At 43.6% G+C, this 13,820-nt stretch overlaps 1 protein-coding gene across 7 annotated transcripts in view; it reads left to right on the forward strand.

The window, feature by feature from the left end:
* The window catches only part of ATG7 (autophagy related 7), a 269,786-nt gene that overhangs the window by 55,510 nt on the left and 200,456 nt on the right, over positions 1-13,820 (forward strand). For all 7 annotated transcript variants that reach the window (XM_018066978.1, XM_018066977.1, XM_018066973.1 and 4 more), the window contains 4 exons: positions 390-478; positions 2,096-2,217; positions 6,937-7,027; positions 7,785-7,929. In XM_018066978.1, the coding sequence (XP_017922467.1) occupies positions 390-478; positions 2,096-2,217; positions 6,937-7,027; positions 7,785-7,929 (447 nt within the window). The remainder of the gene's footprint in view (positions 1-389; positions 479-2,095; positions 2,218-6,936; positions 7,028-7,784; positions 7,930-13,820) is intronic.

A 13,820-nucleotide genomic window follows, 5' to 3' on the forward strand; every position in this document is an offset into this window, starting at 1 on the left:
CGGTAGTGACCCGTCTTTCACTTTTCTGATTACATGAAAATTAGCAGTTTTCACAGACCATATCTGTTTGAGACAAGATCTTCTCTTTGTGGGCCCTGACAGTTGGCTGCCCTCCCTCCCTCCCTGTCTTCCTTTCAGTCTTCCTTCTGAATGTATCTAATTTGTCACAGAGGGTGAAGGGAAGAATTTGACAGCCCGGGCCATCAGGACATTCTGTCGTCAGGTGTGAGGTCCTTTTGCTTTCTTCTCTTTCCTCCAGCCGTTCACCACGTGTCTAATAGTTGATGCTTTTGCACAACCAGATCCATAGGAGAGGGGAGGGATTAGCAGTGTTTGTGCTGTGACTCTGACACGGTCCCTGCCTCACGCGAAGTCTTTTCTGTTCACAGATAACGATTGGCGTGTACGATCCCTGTAACTTAGCGCAGTACCCCGGATGGCCTTTGAGGAACCTTTTGGTCCTAGCAGCCCACAGATGGTATTTACGTGTGTGTGCGTGTGCGTGTGTGTGTGCATGTGTGTGTGTGTGTGGTCCGTCTGCCTGCCTGTCTCTGTCAGTCTGTGACTGTATGTTTTTGACCTTCTATCTGACTCTGTCTATATTTCTATTTTCTCAAATGGATTTTTTTGTCATTGCTGGTGTAGAAACCAGATGACAAATCAGTATATTGTGATCCAGTTTCCATTGGTAGCGAGCCTCTAAGCAGGTCTGTTACGGAGCTTCAGATTCCAACCGTATTGCGCTGAGGACAGCGTAGAGTAGAGCAGGACCCACAGCTCGGGGATCCCCATCCCGAACTTCTCTAGCCCCCACTTGAGCTGAGTTGTGTTCAGGAAGGATTTTCTCATTGCTATCGTCCTCCCTTTATCCTGACCCTAAGCTGAATAAAACAGAGGGTAGTGCACGTTTGGAAAGATGCCGAACATCATCAGTCATCCAGGAAATAAAATATAACAAGACAGTACTCGTTAATAAAGATAATAAGATGCTGTTATGAAAGATACTACCACACACGCACCAGATAATGAGATACCTACCAGACTGATTTTAAAAAGATGACAATACCAAGTGCTGTCAGCGATGTGGATGAATGGGAACCCTCAGACATCACTGGGTACCTGTTTGGAAGTATCTCCCAAAGTTAGAAATATCTATAGCTCAACAGTTTCCCTCTCAGGTACATAAAGCACACAAATGCACCCTCAGATGCAAGCAAGACACCTATATGGGAATGCCGACAGCAGCATTGTTCTTTATAACCAGACACTGGGAATAACCCAGATCTCCTTGAACAATGAAATGGATAATACAGCGGGGTGTGTTCACTGCCGTGGAATGCAGTGGTGTAGTCAGCCTGAGTGAATCACTGATACACTTACCAGCACGGTGAGTTTAAAAAGCACAGTGTTGAATGAAAGAGGCTGGACCTTTTAAGTTAAAACCTAAGTCCCTACTTAGAAGTTAGAGTAGGACTTAGAAGTTAGGGTAGGAGTTGCTATTGAAGGGGCTGTTTAAGGACTGGGAGGAAGCGTGAGTCACGCTCCTGTGTATTTAGGATTTGGGTATTTACATTTGTGTATGCTTTACTTAGACAACGATGTCCACTGGGAGGTTGCTAGGTCATAGACCTTCCCCAGAAGGAGAGGGTTATATGTGGTTATCCTGGTGCTGAGTGTGTAGCCGTGGGCTTCCTCACCACAGCCTGCTCTGTAAGCTCCTGTGGGAGAAGAGGGACCGGAGGAACTCATGCTTGTCTTGGAGCTTCTTTTTAATGTCTTATGAGCGTCTTTCCCCCTGCATTCAAGATTCATTTGTCAGAATTATTTCTGTGCAATATGAAGTCGTTATATAAAACTCACCTAAAAAGAAATCTGAGCCCGTTCCACACCCAGCCTTTAGACGCTTGGACAAAGGAGGCCCATGTGGATGTGCTCAGAATCTCAGAGGTGAAAGCTGCGTCCACCAAGGGTGTCAGGGGGGTGTGCTTACAGTGACTTGAATCCTCTCCAGCTGGGTTTGCCGAAGCTCTTATGTGAGCTCTCTCTTTTCCTTCCTTGAAAAAACTGAAACATAAACATCCGGGGCTGACACCAGGAGTGGCAGTTTCCAGTCCGTGGAAGTGGTCTGCTTCCGGGACCGCACCCTGCAGGGGGTGAGAGACGTCACCCACAGCATCGTCTTCGAAGTGAAGCTTCCAGAGATGGCATTCAGCCCAGGTAATTTGCCACCTTGGAGAATGCACATAATTACCATTTATCAGAAACCCGATCAATTCAGTTTGGTTCAGTCGCTCAGTTGTATCCAACTCTTTGTGACCCCATGAACTGCAGCACACCAGGCTTCCCTGTCCGTCACCAACTCACAGAGCTTGCCAGACTCATGTCCTTTGAGTCAGTGGTGCCATCCAACCATCTCATCCTCTGTCATCCCATTTTCTTCCCGCCTTCAATCTTTGCCAGCATCAAGGTCTTTTCAAATGAGTCAGCTCTTTGTTATCAGGTGGCCAAAGTATTGGAGCTTCAGCTTCAGCATCAGTCCTTCCAATGAATACTCAGGACTGATCTTTAGAATGGACTGATTGGATCTCCTTGCAGTCCAGGGAACTTTCAAGAATCTTCTCCAACACCACAATTCAAAAGCATCAGTTCTTCGGCGCTCAGCTTTCTTTATAGTCCAACTCTCACATCCATACATGACTACTGGAAAAACCATAGCTTTGACTAGACAGACCTTTGTTGGCAAAGTAATGTCTCTGCTCTTTGATATTCTGTCTAGGTTGGTCATAACTTTTCTTCCAAGGGGCAAGCGTCTTTTAATTTCGTGGCTGTTGTCACCATCTGCAGTGATGTTGGAGCCCAGAAAACCAACCCGGCCTCACTTTCCTTTCCTCCCTGTACAGTGACAGTGGAGGGGAGCTGCAGCTCCTGCCTCTTTGTCACTGGGGGTGTGTCCCTGGAACGAAGGGCAGAGATTCTCGCCAGGGAATTCCCTCAAGGCAGTTTTTTCAGCCTTGAGGATTTTTTTTCCGTAATTTTTTGTTTTTGGTTAACAAAAGAATCTTTATTCCTTGCCCTTCTTACAGGAAGAATGAAGTATTAATGCACCTACATTTTTATTTGTTACAAAATATTGTGTGTGATCTTCTTCTGCATAAACTAGTCAGCAAAAGTGCCATTTCTCCTTCTACATATAACGTTCTTCATCTTATCCCCACCTCATAAGTTAGGAAATGCAGACTCACAGATATGCTTTATATATATATATATAGAGAGAGAGAGAGAGAGAGAGACGTGTGTTTATGTATAGATGGTCTTGCATTTATGTCTGTCTGTCTTGAGGTACACATCACAGAGACAGAATAACATACTCAGATTTGAGTAGAAGTAAAGGAGGTGATAGCCATCTCGTGGAGCGCCCCATGAGGAATCTGACTGCTGTGTAAAGTCGGACGCTGTGAGGGCATACTGTAGTTGCTTCATGAATGCTAATTTATGGTAATTTCCCATCTTACCCAAAGTCCGGAACTCCTTCCAAGATGACCCCTTCAGCTTTCTTTGTGCGGCAAGCTCTTCAGAGTACTTTTATATACTTACATGGTTTAATTTGCTCCTGTATTGCAGCATCTGCACTGTCCCAAGGCACCTTGCTTTCTTCAATCCATGAGTCATGTGCCTTACTGTGAGTGTGTGTTTTGGAGATAAGGAGTGTTAAAATCTCTGCTTGGTCAGGTAAAAGAGGAAGCTGTTTGCTTGTGAGTTTGGAGTTAAGGTATCTTTTGTCTCTCCGCTGTCTTTTCTTGTTGCTGTTTAGCTGCTCAGTCATGCCTGACTCTCTGCGACCCCATGGACTGAAGCACGCCAGGCTTCCCTGTCCTTCACCAACACCCAGAGCTTGCTCAAACTGATGTCTGTCTAGTCGGGGTTGCCTTGCAGCCATCTCATCCTCTGTTGCCCCTTTTCCTCCCGCCCTCAGTCCCTCCCAGCATCAGGGGTGTTTCTAGTGTGTGTCCTTCACCAACACCCAGAGCTTGCTCAAACTGATGTCTGTCTAGTCGGGGTTGCCTTGCAGCCATCTCATCCTTTGATGCCCCTTCTCCTCCCGCCCTCAGTCCCTCCCAGCGTCAGGGGTGTTTCTCGTCTGTCGTCTTTAGATGTTTGTGTTTGATGTAGCATCCTCTCCAGCCTACCACCTTTGGGGAGAAGCACTTTTCTTTCAATTTTTAAGATAAAGTCACTGAATTACTCTCTGATCCCTGCGATATCACGGATGCTTGGTGAAGCTGGCAAACCCAGGATACGCCACGCACTTCTACTTGAGAAAGCGGTTTTCTATAGCACAATACTTGATACTTGATATCAACTGTAGATGATTTACTTTAAGAAAGGCAAATGTTTCTGATGCAGATTGATGTTCTCTGTTTTAGGTGTGAGTAAAACTTCATAATAAATAGAACTCTGTATTGTAATGTGAACTGAAGCTATTAGGTATGGTAGTATCTTTTAACATTTCTGAGACATCCCATAGTTGCAGTGACAGTGTCGTAAGAAATAGTTTTGAACATCCTGTGGCTGCTGCTGCTCTCCCGGTGCAGCCAGGCTCCCTCTCCTTTGCTGGCTGAGGGAGGGGCAGCCAGCTGCAGGGGAGGCCCCTCCTTTCCGTTCCTGTCCATGATGTGCAACTCTATCCAACTCTCCTCTTTGTCCAACTAGGGGAGAACAGAGCCTTATTTTCCCCTAAAATTATTGTTTTCTCATCAGCTTGGGGTATGTCTTATGGATGCAGGTTAGATGGGAGCAGGGGCCTTCCGTGGTAGCTCCTGCAATGCAGGAGACCTGGGTTTGATCCCTGGGTGGGAAAGATTCCCTGGAGGAGGGCATGGCAACCCACTCCAGTATTCTTGCCTCAAGAATCCTATGGACAGAGGAGCCTGGCGGGCTATAGTCCATGGGGTTGCAAAGAGTCAGACTTGACTGAGCATAGCACATAGTATTTTTAAAAAATCATCAATAAGTTTAAAGTACGTCTGATTTCATTAAAATGGCTGTAACATCTTGAGTACAGAGAGGTTTTAATTTGCGATGACATTTTCTTTTTGTTTTATGCTTTCTTATCTGTAATAGGAGCAAACTTAGATTGGAGTTATTAATCATAGTACTAGATTGTGTTTCTAAAGTTCCTGTCAAATTTCTGTGCCATGTATTAAAGAAGCATTTTTAAATTTACTGTAAGAACAATAAGGAAATCAAACAAAATGTGAATCAATAACAGGTTTGAACTTTTTTTTTTTCCCCAGAAAAATAATTCTGGAGTTCTTCTTCTCTTTAAGATCTCAAATCTATCATTTCAGCTTTAATTTTGTTGTGATGTAAAAAAGGAGCAGCCCATAGCACCTGAACCAGAATAGGAAGGGGCATTTGTCTTCTGGCTCCCTGCTGTGAAAGATGCCTGCAGCCAAGTAGCTTTTGAAGCTACTTGGTTTCCCACTGGTCATCCTAGCCCAGAAATAAAAAATTGTGTAAAGGAAATCAATACCCCTTGGCCCCATAATTATATTGAGCAGTATTATTTTAGGAAACAAAGGTTAAAAGCTAATAGGTCCAAGGAAATGAAAATAGGGTGTTGATAGAAATATAAAAATAGGAAAATTTCCAAAGAAAGCCAGTATACAATTAGTGACAAATTCCTGCCAATTGTCCTAAAATTCCTCTGAACCTTAAATCAAGGAGCTCCTGTTTCTTCAGACACTGTCAGTTAAAGCAGATACTGGAGGTGGTACTGGAATGGTAGGTGGCTGAGTGAATTCCCTGCGAAGGAGCTGAGACTGTCTTCTGAATTTGGGGAATTCAGTGCGGAAGGGAAAGTGACTGAGGTCCCCAGGTGTGGGGCATATAAGCGTGGGTGGCCCCCTGGTGCAGGAGTTACAAGACCGGGTTTCCACCAAGGAAACCAGGATTCCATTGAGGTATTCCGCAGAGCACTCGAGATTTTTTTTTTTTTTTTTTTTTGACAGGATTTTGCAGTAGTGAAATAGAGCAGCAGTTCCCTGAATGTGTCCCGTGGGGTTTTAGTCGGTGTTACGGGGTGAGGGAGTTAACGGAGAGCCAGCTAAGACTGGGAAGCTCAAAGCCAAATCAGATGGAGTGGCTGCTTCACTGCAGGTCTCTCCGAGCTTTATCTCCACTACGTGGGAGGGACTCTCCAGGTGGGGGCGGGGGCAGATGGAGACACAGGTAGGGTACGAAGCACTTCCCAGGCCCGCTGGCCATAGGATCGTCATCCTCCAGAGCTTTGCATGGAGGAGGCATTTTGACAACGGCTGGAATTGGAGTTGCAGAGGCCCCCATAGCAGAGGTTAAAAGAGATGAGCAGAGAAGGGAGAAGTCAGGGAAGAGGAGTCTTAATGGAGAGGACAGCTTAGCAGAGGAGCAGTCCCTGGGCTGAGCTCTGTGGACACGTAGGTGCACTGTGGTGGGCAGGGAGGCAGGGCAAGAGGGCGACGTAAGGATGAGGAGCGCGAGGGGCATGCTGACCTGGGTGGGAAGGTGGGCTGCAGGCACGCTGGCGGGGCTTCCTCAGGTGGAGACCCCTCCACAGGCCTAGACCCGCTCCAGGTATAGTCTTCTTTTTCTTTTGTTTTTCTGAGCAGCCTCCAGTAGCAGCAGAAGTGGAGGCAACTCAGGGCAGAGTTGCCAGGGCTCTTTCAGAAGCCCCTGTGCCGGAAGACTGTGCTTGAGTCTGGGGGTCTCTAAACAAGACTCCTCGTGGCCCAGGGACACGAGGAGGCAGCCAAGGCAGGTGGATGCAAATTCAGGCCTGCACACCTCCTTGAAAAAGACGTCGACTGAAAGCTCCTCGAGGTGTGCGCCATCTTGCTCCTTGGACTCATTCTTTATCCTTCTCTCCTTCACTGAAATTGCTGTTTTATTTGTCTCCAGATTGTCCCAAGGCGGTTGGATGGGAAAAGAACCAGAAGGGAGGCATGGGACCAAGGATGGTGAACCTCAGCGAGTGTATGGACCCTAAAAGGTACAGCTTGCAAGCCGTTCCCGCCGGGGTGCACGCCCGGTTCTGTCAGGCCAAGCGCGTCGCCCAGCCCGGGCGGGGCTGGGGGAAGGCAGATGTCAGTGTGTTCATTTGCTCTTGGCCACCTCCTGATTTAAGTTTGGCTGTGAGAATGAATATCAGTGATGGATATCTGAAGGGCACACAGCGTCTGTTTTTCTGGACATCCTAAATGTCGCTCTCGCTTCAAGCCCGCCCTCTCAGACCTGTGCACCTCCTCCACCTTCTTGTCCTTTGTTCGTCTTCCCTTACTGGTGTCCCATTAGCCTACAGGGAAGGCCATGGAAAGAGAGATTTCACAGAAACCAGCTTTGTGCTGAAGGGATGATGTAAGTACTCCCTCTACTGAGGGGACAGAAATTTCTCTGTATCCAGCGTTAGGAAAGCTTTCCTCTTAAGCGGCTGGTGTGGTTTTAGTCCCGGACATAATACCCCCTGTAACCAGTCAGGCTTCCCGTTTCACTGGGCTCCTGGGAGCTCAGGATCAAATGGGGGCCCGTCATGGTGCAGTTGCTGAGGATTATGGCGGCACACACCACTCTGTGGTAACCGCTGTCCTCGCTTACCCTCCAGCCTTGTGTTGCTTTTCCTTTGATCCTGATTCCCTCTGTTACTTGTTTCTTATCTTCTCATACAAGCTACTTTCTTCCTAAAAAAGGACAAGACTGGGGGCATAAGCGGGTGACTGACTACATAAATAAACGATTCTCTCCTTTCCTAGGTTAGCTGAGTCATCGGTCGATCTCAACCTCAAGCTGATGTGTTGGAGATTGGTCCCTACTCTGGACTTAGACAAGGTTGTGTCTGCCAAGTGTCTGCTGCTCGGAGCCGGCACCTTGGGTTGTAACGTAGCCCGGACGTTGATGGTGAGTTTGCAGCGGTCGAATGGCGCCTCTCAAGCTGTGGCTTCTCTTTTTTCACTACAGTCTACCCTCCAGACTTGTGGGTTTCGCATCCAAGAGTAGGAGGGCATTTTTGTTTTTTAAGAAAAAAAAGCACCCAAACCAAAAATTAACCAACTAAACAACCCCAACAGCCAAGCATACATCTCGGTTTGTTTTTTTTTTTTTGGTCTTTTTGTTGGATTCCTCCTTCCTTTTTTCTTTTTTCCTCTCAGGTTATCGTTCAGTTTTGACTGAAGTTTACATTTTAAAAATATTTGTTCTCCAGCCTGCCTTGATCTTCAAGCAGGAGTTCATTGACTCAAAAAAAAAAAAAAAAAAAAAGAATCTCTGGCTGGTTCCAGGAGCTCCTGGAACCCAGCCCCTGGGACTACCAACTGCGCCTGAGTGCCTTCTTTCTCCTTCTTGTCTCCCTCCCTCCCTCCTTTCTTTTCTCAGTATCTCTTTCAGTATAAAAGGAACACATGCTTTTGTTATCCGGTGGAAGCAAGAAATCTGCCTCCGCTCTCATCCCAAGTCACTTCCCAGAATTAAGCAGACTTTGTCAAGTGCTATGGAGCATCTTTCCCTGTAATTTTCATAGGCGTGTGCAAATACAGAGATGCGCTGGCCATCTTTGCTCTTATTTAGTTATTTATATTTGCAAAGCTTGGATCATTGCGACCTGTTTATAGCAAGTTTCTATTTTTAACTCAATGGAGCAATAATTGTGGCTCTCTATTTATTCCATTTTATCTACATGTAGAATTTTGTTATATGCTGTGCTATGCTTAGTCGCCTAGTCATGCCTGACTCTTCGCGACCCCATGGGCTGTAGCCCACCAGGCTCCTCTGTCCATGGGAATTCTCCAGGCAAGAATCCTGGAGTGGGTTGCCATGCCCTCCTCCAGGGGATCTTCCCAAGCCAGAGATTAAACCCAGGTCTCCTGCATTGCAGGTGGATTCTTCACCATCTAAGCCAACAGGGAAACCCATTGTTATATGACTTGCTTCAGTTCATTTAAACAATTTCAGCATATTTTTCTTTTAGAGATGCTGTTGAAATGAACATTCTTATACCTTCACATGTCCATGGGATTATTTCTTTAGGAAAAAAACTCTAGAAGTAGAACTACTATGTTAGAGAGAATGTAAAATAGCTTTTTTGTTTGCATTGCTTTAATTAGTGAGGGTTAGTCTTTAACTTGATTTCATTTGTGAATTTTGTTTGTTCTGTTCGTATCCTTTAGGCTGTTTCTTGTATCTTGACTTGGTGTACTTTTTTTAATGGATTGTTCAGTTGCTGAGTCCCGTTCGACTTCTTGCGACCCCGTGGGCTACAGCATGCCAGGCTCCTCTTGTCCCCCACTGTCTCCTGGAGTTCACTCATATTCTTGTCCATTGAGTCAGTGATGCTGTCTAACCATCTCATCTTCTGCCGAACCCTTTTCCTTTTTTATGGATATTAACCGTTTTTCTGTAATGTCATGCAAATATTTTTCTCCATGTATTTATCTTTAACCATGTAAAGGTTTTTAAAAATGTATTAATTTTTAATTAATAAATGTTATTGAATATGTTAATCTTCTCCTTTATGGTATACAGAACTCCTGTTTTTATGTTTAGATCTTTATTAATGTGGAATTTATTTTTTGTTTTATGGAAATTAACAATGTAACATTTTAAAATAGTCATTTATTTTAATGTCATTCATTCACTAATGCAAATCTCATTTTTCCACCTTTATTAAATTCTAAATTCCTTTATACCTGAGTCTCTTTTTGGAATCTGTTTTTATTCCATCATTCTATCTGTTCATTCCTTCATTAGTACTCATAGCTTTCACTCAAATTACAATGAATTTATAAATAAATTGGGAGAGATTAACATCTTTACAATATTGATCCTTAGTTCCAGAAGCATTGTATATATATCTCTTAAATTATTTAGATCATCTTTGTAGCATTTTATTTATTTAGGTTTCCCACATGCCTCCTTTAATTAGTTTTCACATATTTAACTTCTTTTTCTTTTAAAGATATGTTCCTCCCACTAAATTTTCCAATTGACTCTTACTGGGATGAATATATAAGAAAGATAGTTTTGAATGTTTATTTTCTATCTGGTCATCTTTATAAACTTTCCTGGCTATGATAGTTTTATGTTTGATTCTTTTAAATTTTCTAGGTTGATAAGTGTTCCTCACCAACATCTGTATCGGTTTCTTTTCCTTGTCTTATGGGATTGACTAGGACTCCATAGCAATGGTGAGGAACAGTGGCGAGAGTTAGCACCCTCATTTGGTTACTGATTTCAATGAGAAGCTTCTTGTTTTTTCCTTTAGTTTTGATATGTGATGTTGGTTTCTGCTAATGTTCTTCCGTAAGTTAAGGAGGCAGATTTTTCTTTCTAGTTTACTGCGAGTTTATATCAGAAATGATTGTTGAGCTTTATCATCAAATACATCTATCAAGATGCTGAGCATTCCGGGGGAAAACTCTGATTTGTTCATAGTTTGTTATTCTTCTAATATACAATGGAGTTCAACTGGTAATGTTTTACTGCTAAGTCTTCCATATGATTAATAAGTCAGACTGGTTTATAGTAATGTTTTTCTTTTCCTTTCTGGTGTCATTGTTTATCTTATAGCTGAATTACACTAGTTTTATAAAATAAAACTTTCTGCCTTTTTCTATGTGGCAGGACAGGTTTAGTGTATAAAGTATCAGTTCCTTGATGGTTTGGTAAAATTCATTTATAAATCCAGCTCAGCCTGGTGCCTTTGGAATTTTGTTAGCAATGAGAGCAGGGGATCTGTGGAGGCGTTTAGAAATGTTTCTACAGTCATTGACCTTTTAGATTTTATACCGCTTTTGGGTCAGTTTAATCATGTCGTTTTCCTAGAAAATCATCCATTTCATCTAAATTTGAAAGTTAAGTAATATAAAATACATATAGGATTCTCTTGCCATCTTTCCCATCTTTGTTTTATTTACTATCTATTTATTTATCTTTGGCAGCACCACAGGGCATGTGGGGTATTAGTTCCCTGACCAGGGATTGAGTGGGATCCCTGCAGTGGGAGCTCAGAGTCTTAAGTCCTGGCCCCCAGGGAAGTCCCATCTTCTCTGTAGTAGTAGTCAGTGTTGGTCGCTCAGTTGTGTCCACCTCTTTGCGACCCCATGGACTATAGCCAGTCAGGCTCCTCTGTCCATGGGATTCTCAGGCAAGAATACTGGGGTGGGTTGCCATGCCCTGCTCTAGGGGATCTTCCCAACCAGGGATCGAGCCCAGGTCTCCTTTATTGCAGGCAGGTTCTTTACCACCTGAACCATATTCCTAATGTTGAATATTTCTGTTTTCTCTTTTTTTCCTCTTATTCAGACTTGCCAGATAGGCTTGTCTTTCCAGAAAACTAAATCCTTGCTCTCTTTTTTCTGTAATTTCTGTTTTGGTTTGTTTCCAGATTCATTACTATCTACTTTTTATTCATTTCTTCATCTTTTTATGGGAATTTATTTCATTCTTTCCCTAACTTCCCGAATTAGGTACATAGGTTTTCCCAGCACTTTTTAGATTATGTAGTCAGCATAGATCTAGATCCATTATAGAAAATCCCTACAGTGTAAGAGTTACGAGGCAGAGGAAGAAGGCCCATTTTTCTACTACTTTATCACCTGTTTCCTTTCAGTGTTTGTGTAACATATATTTAAATTGTTTATTTGATATGTAAAAATGTCCCTTGTTTTCATCAGTTAACACAAAACACTTTCTAATGTTGTTAAAAAGGATACCCCAAAAGCTTTTTTAATGGCTGTAGAATCAGTTCAGTTCAGTTGCTCAGTCGTGTCCAACTCTTTGCGACCCCATGGACCACAGCATGCTAGGCCTCCCTGTCCATCACCAACTCCAAGAGCTTGTTCAAACTCATGTCCATCGAGTCAGTGATACCACCCAAACATCTCATCCTCTGTCATCCCCTTCTCCTCCTGCCTTCAGTCTTTCCCAGCATCAGGGTCTTTTCCAGTGAGTCAGCTCTTCATATCAGGTGGCCAGAATATTAGAGTTTCACCTTCAGCATCAGTCCTTCCAATAATATTCAGGACTGATTTCCTTTAGGATATAGGCTGGTTGGATCTCTTTGCAGTCCAAGGGGCTCTCAAGAGTCTTCTCCAACACCACAGTTCAAAAGCATCAGTTCTTCAGTGTTCAGTTTTCTTTATGGTCCAACTCTCACATCCATACATGACTACTAGAAAAACCATAGCTATGATTACGGACCTTTGTCGGCAAAGTAACATCTCTGCTTTTTAATATGCTGTCTAGGTTGGTCGTAGCTTTTCTTCCAAGGAGTAAGCATCTTTTAATTTCATGACTGCAGTCACCATCTGCAGCGATTTTGGAGCCCCCAAAAATAAAGTCTATCACTACTTCCATCGTTTCCCCATCTATTTGCCATGGAGTGATGGGACTGGATGCCATGATCTTTGTTTGTTGAATGTTGTGTTTTAAGCCAACTTTTTCACTGTCCTCTTTCACTTTCATCAAGGGGCTCTTTAGTTCCTCTTCACTTTCTGCCATAAGGGTGGTGTCATCTGCATATCTGAGGTTATTGCTGTTTCTCCTGGCAATCTTGATTCCAGCATGTGCTTCATTCAGCCTGGCATTTTGCATGATGTACTCTGCACATAAGTTAAATAAGCAGGGTGACAATATACAGCCTTGACATACTCCTTTCCCAATTTGGAACCTGTCCATTGTTCCATGTCCAGTTCTAACTGTTGCTTCTTGACCTGCATACAGATTTCTCAGGAGGCAGGTCAGGTGATCTGATATTCCCATCTCTTTAAGAATTTTCCATAGTTTGTTGTGATCTACACAGTGAAAGGCTTTGGTGTAGTCAGTAAAGCAGAAATAGATGTTTTTCTGGAACTCTCTTGCTTTTTTATGATCCATCGGATATTGGCAACAAGAAGTTGGCTGTAAAAATGCCTTCTTATATGATGAAACATGATTTACTGAGACATTCCCCTATTTTTAGACATTAACATTGCTTTGAATATTTTACAACTATAAATTATTTTACAGAGAACGTCTTGGTGATTACATTTTTGTTAGTATTTTGGATTATTTCCTAAGCTAGATTGCTGGAAGTTGATATGATTGATATGAGCATGTAAAAAATTCTAGAATCATATTGCCAGATTGCTTTCCGGAAGAGTGACACCAGTTTACATTCTCAATCAATGAAATGTCAATGAAATAAAATACCAGTATTACATTCTCAATCACTAAAACCCCATCCTCACTAGCATTGCGTGTTGTAATTTTCTTTAATGTTTGCCAATTAGCCATTACGCTGTACATGCTTAGTCTGTTGGAGAAGGGATAGGCTACCCTCCCCAGTAGTCTTGAGCCTTGTGGCTCAGCTGGTAAAGAATCCACCTGCAATGTGGGAGACCTGGGTTCAATCCCTGGGTTGGAAAATCCCCTGGAGAGGGTAAAGGCCACCCACTTCAATATTCTGGCCTGGTGAATTTCGTGGATGGTATAGTGCGTGGGGTCACAAAGAGTCAGACACAACTGAGTGACTTTCACTTCACTTCTTATTCTGTATGCGCTTAGTCTCTCAGTCCAACTCCTTGTGACCCCATGGGCTGTAGCTCGCCAGGCACCTCTGTCCATGGGGATTCTCCAGGCAAGAATACTGTAATGGGTTGCCATCCCTCCTCCAGGTGGTCTTCCCGACCCAGGAATTGAACCAGGGTCTCCTGCATTGCAGGCGGATTCTTTGCCAGCTGATCTACTGGGGAAGCCCCAGTGCCGTATAGCATTCCAAGAGACCGACAGTTAAGTGTGCAAGTGCACGTGCCTGC

This window comes from Capra hircus, chromosome 22 (genome assembly GCF_001704415.2).
Source record: "Capra hircus breed San Clemente chromosome 22, ASM170441v1, whole genome shotgun sequence".
NCBI classification, from domain to species: Eukaryota; Metazoa; Chordata; class Mammalia; order Artiodactyla; family Bovidae; genus Capra; species Capra hircus.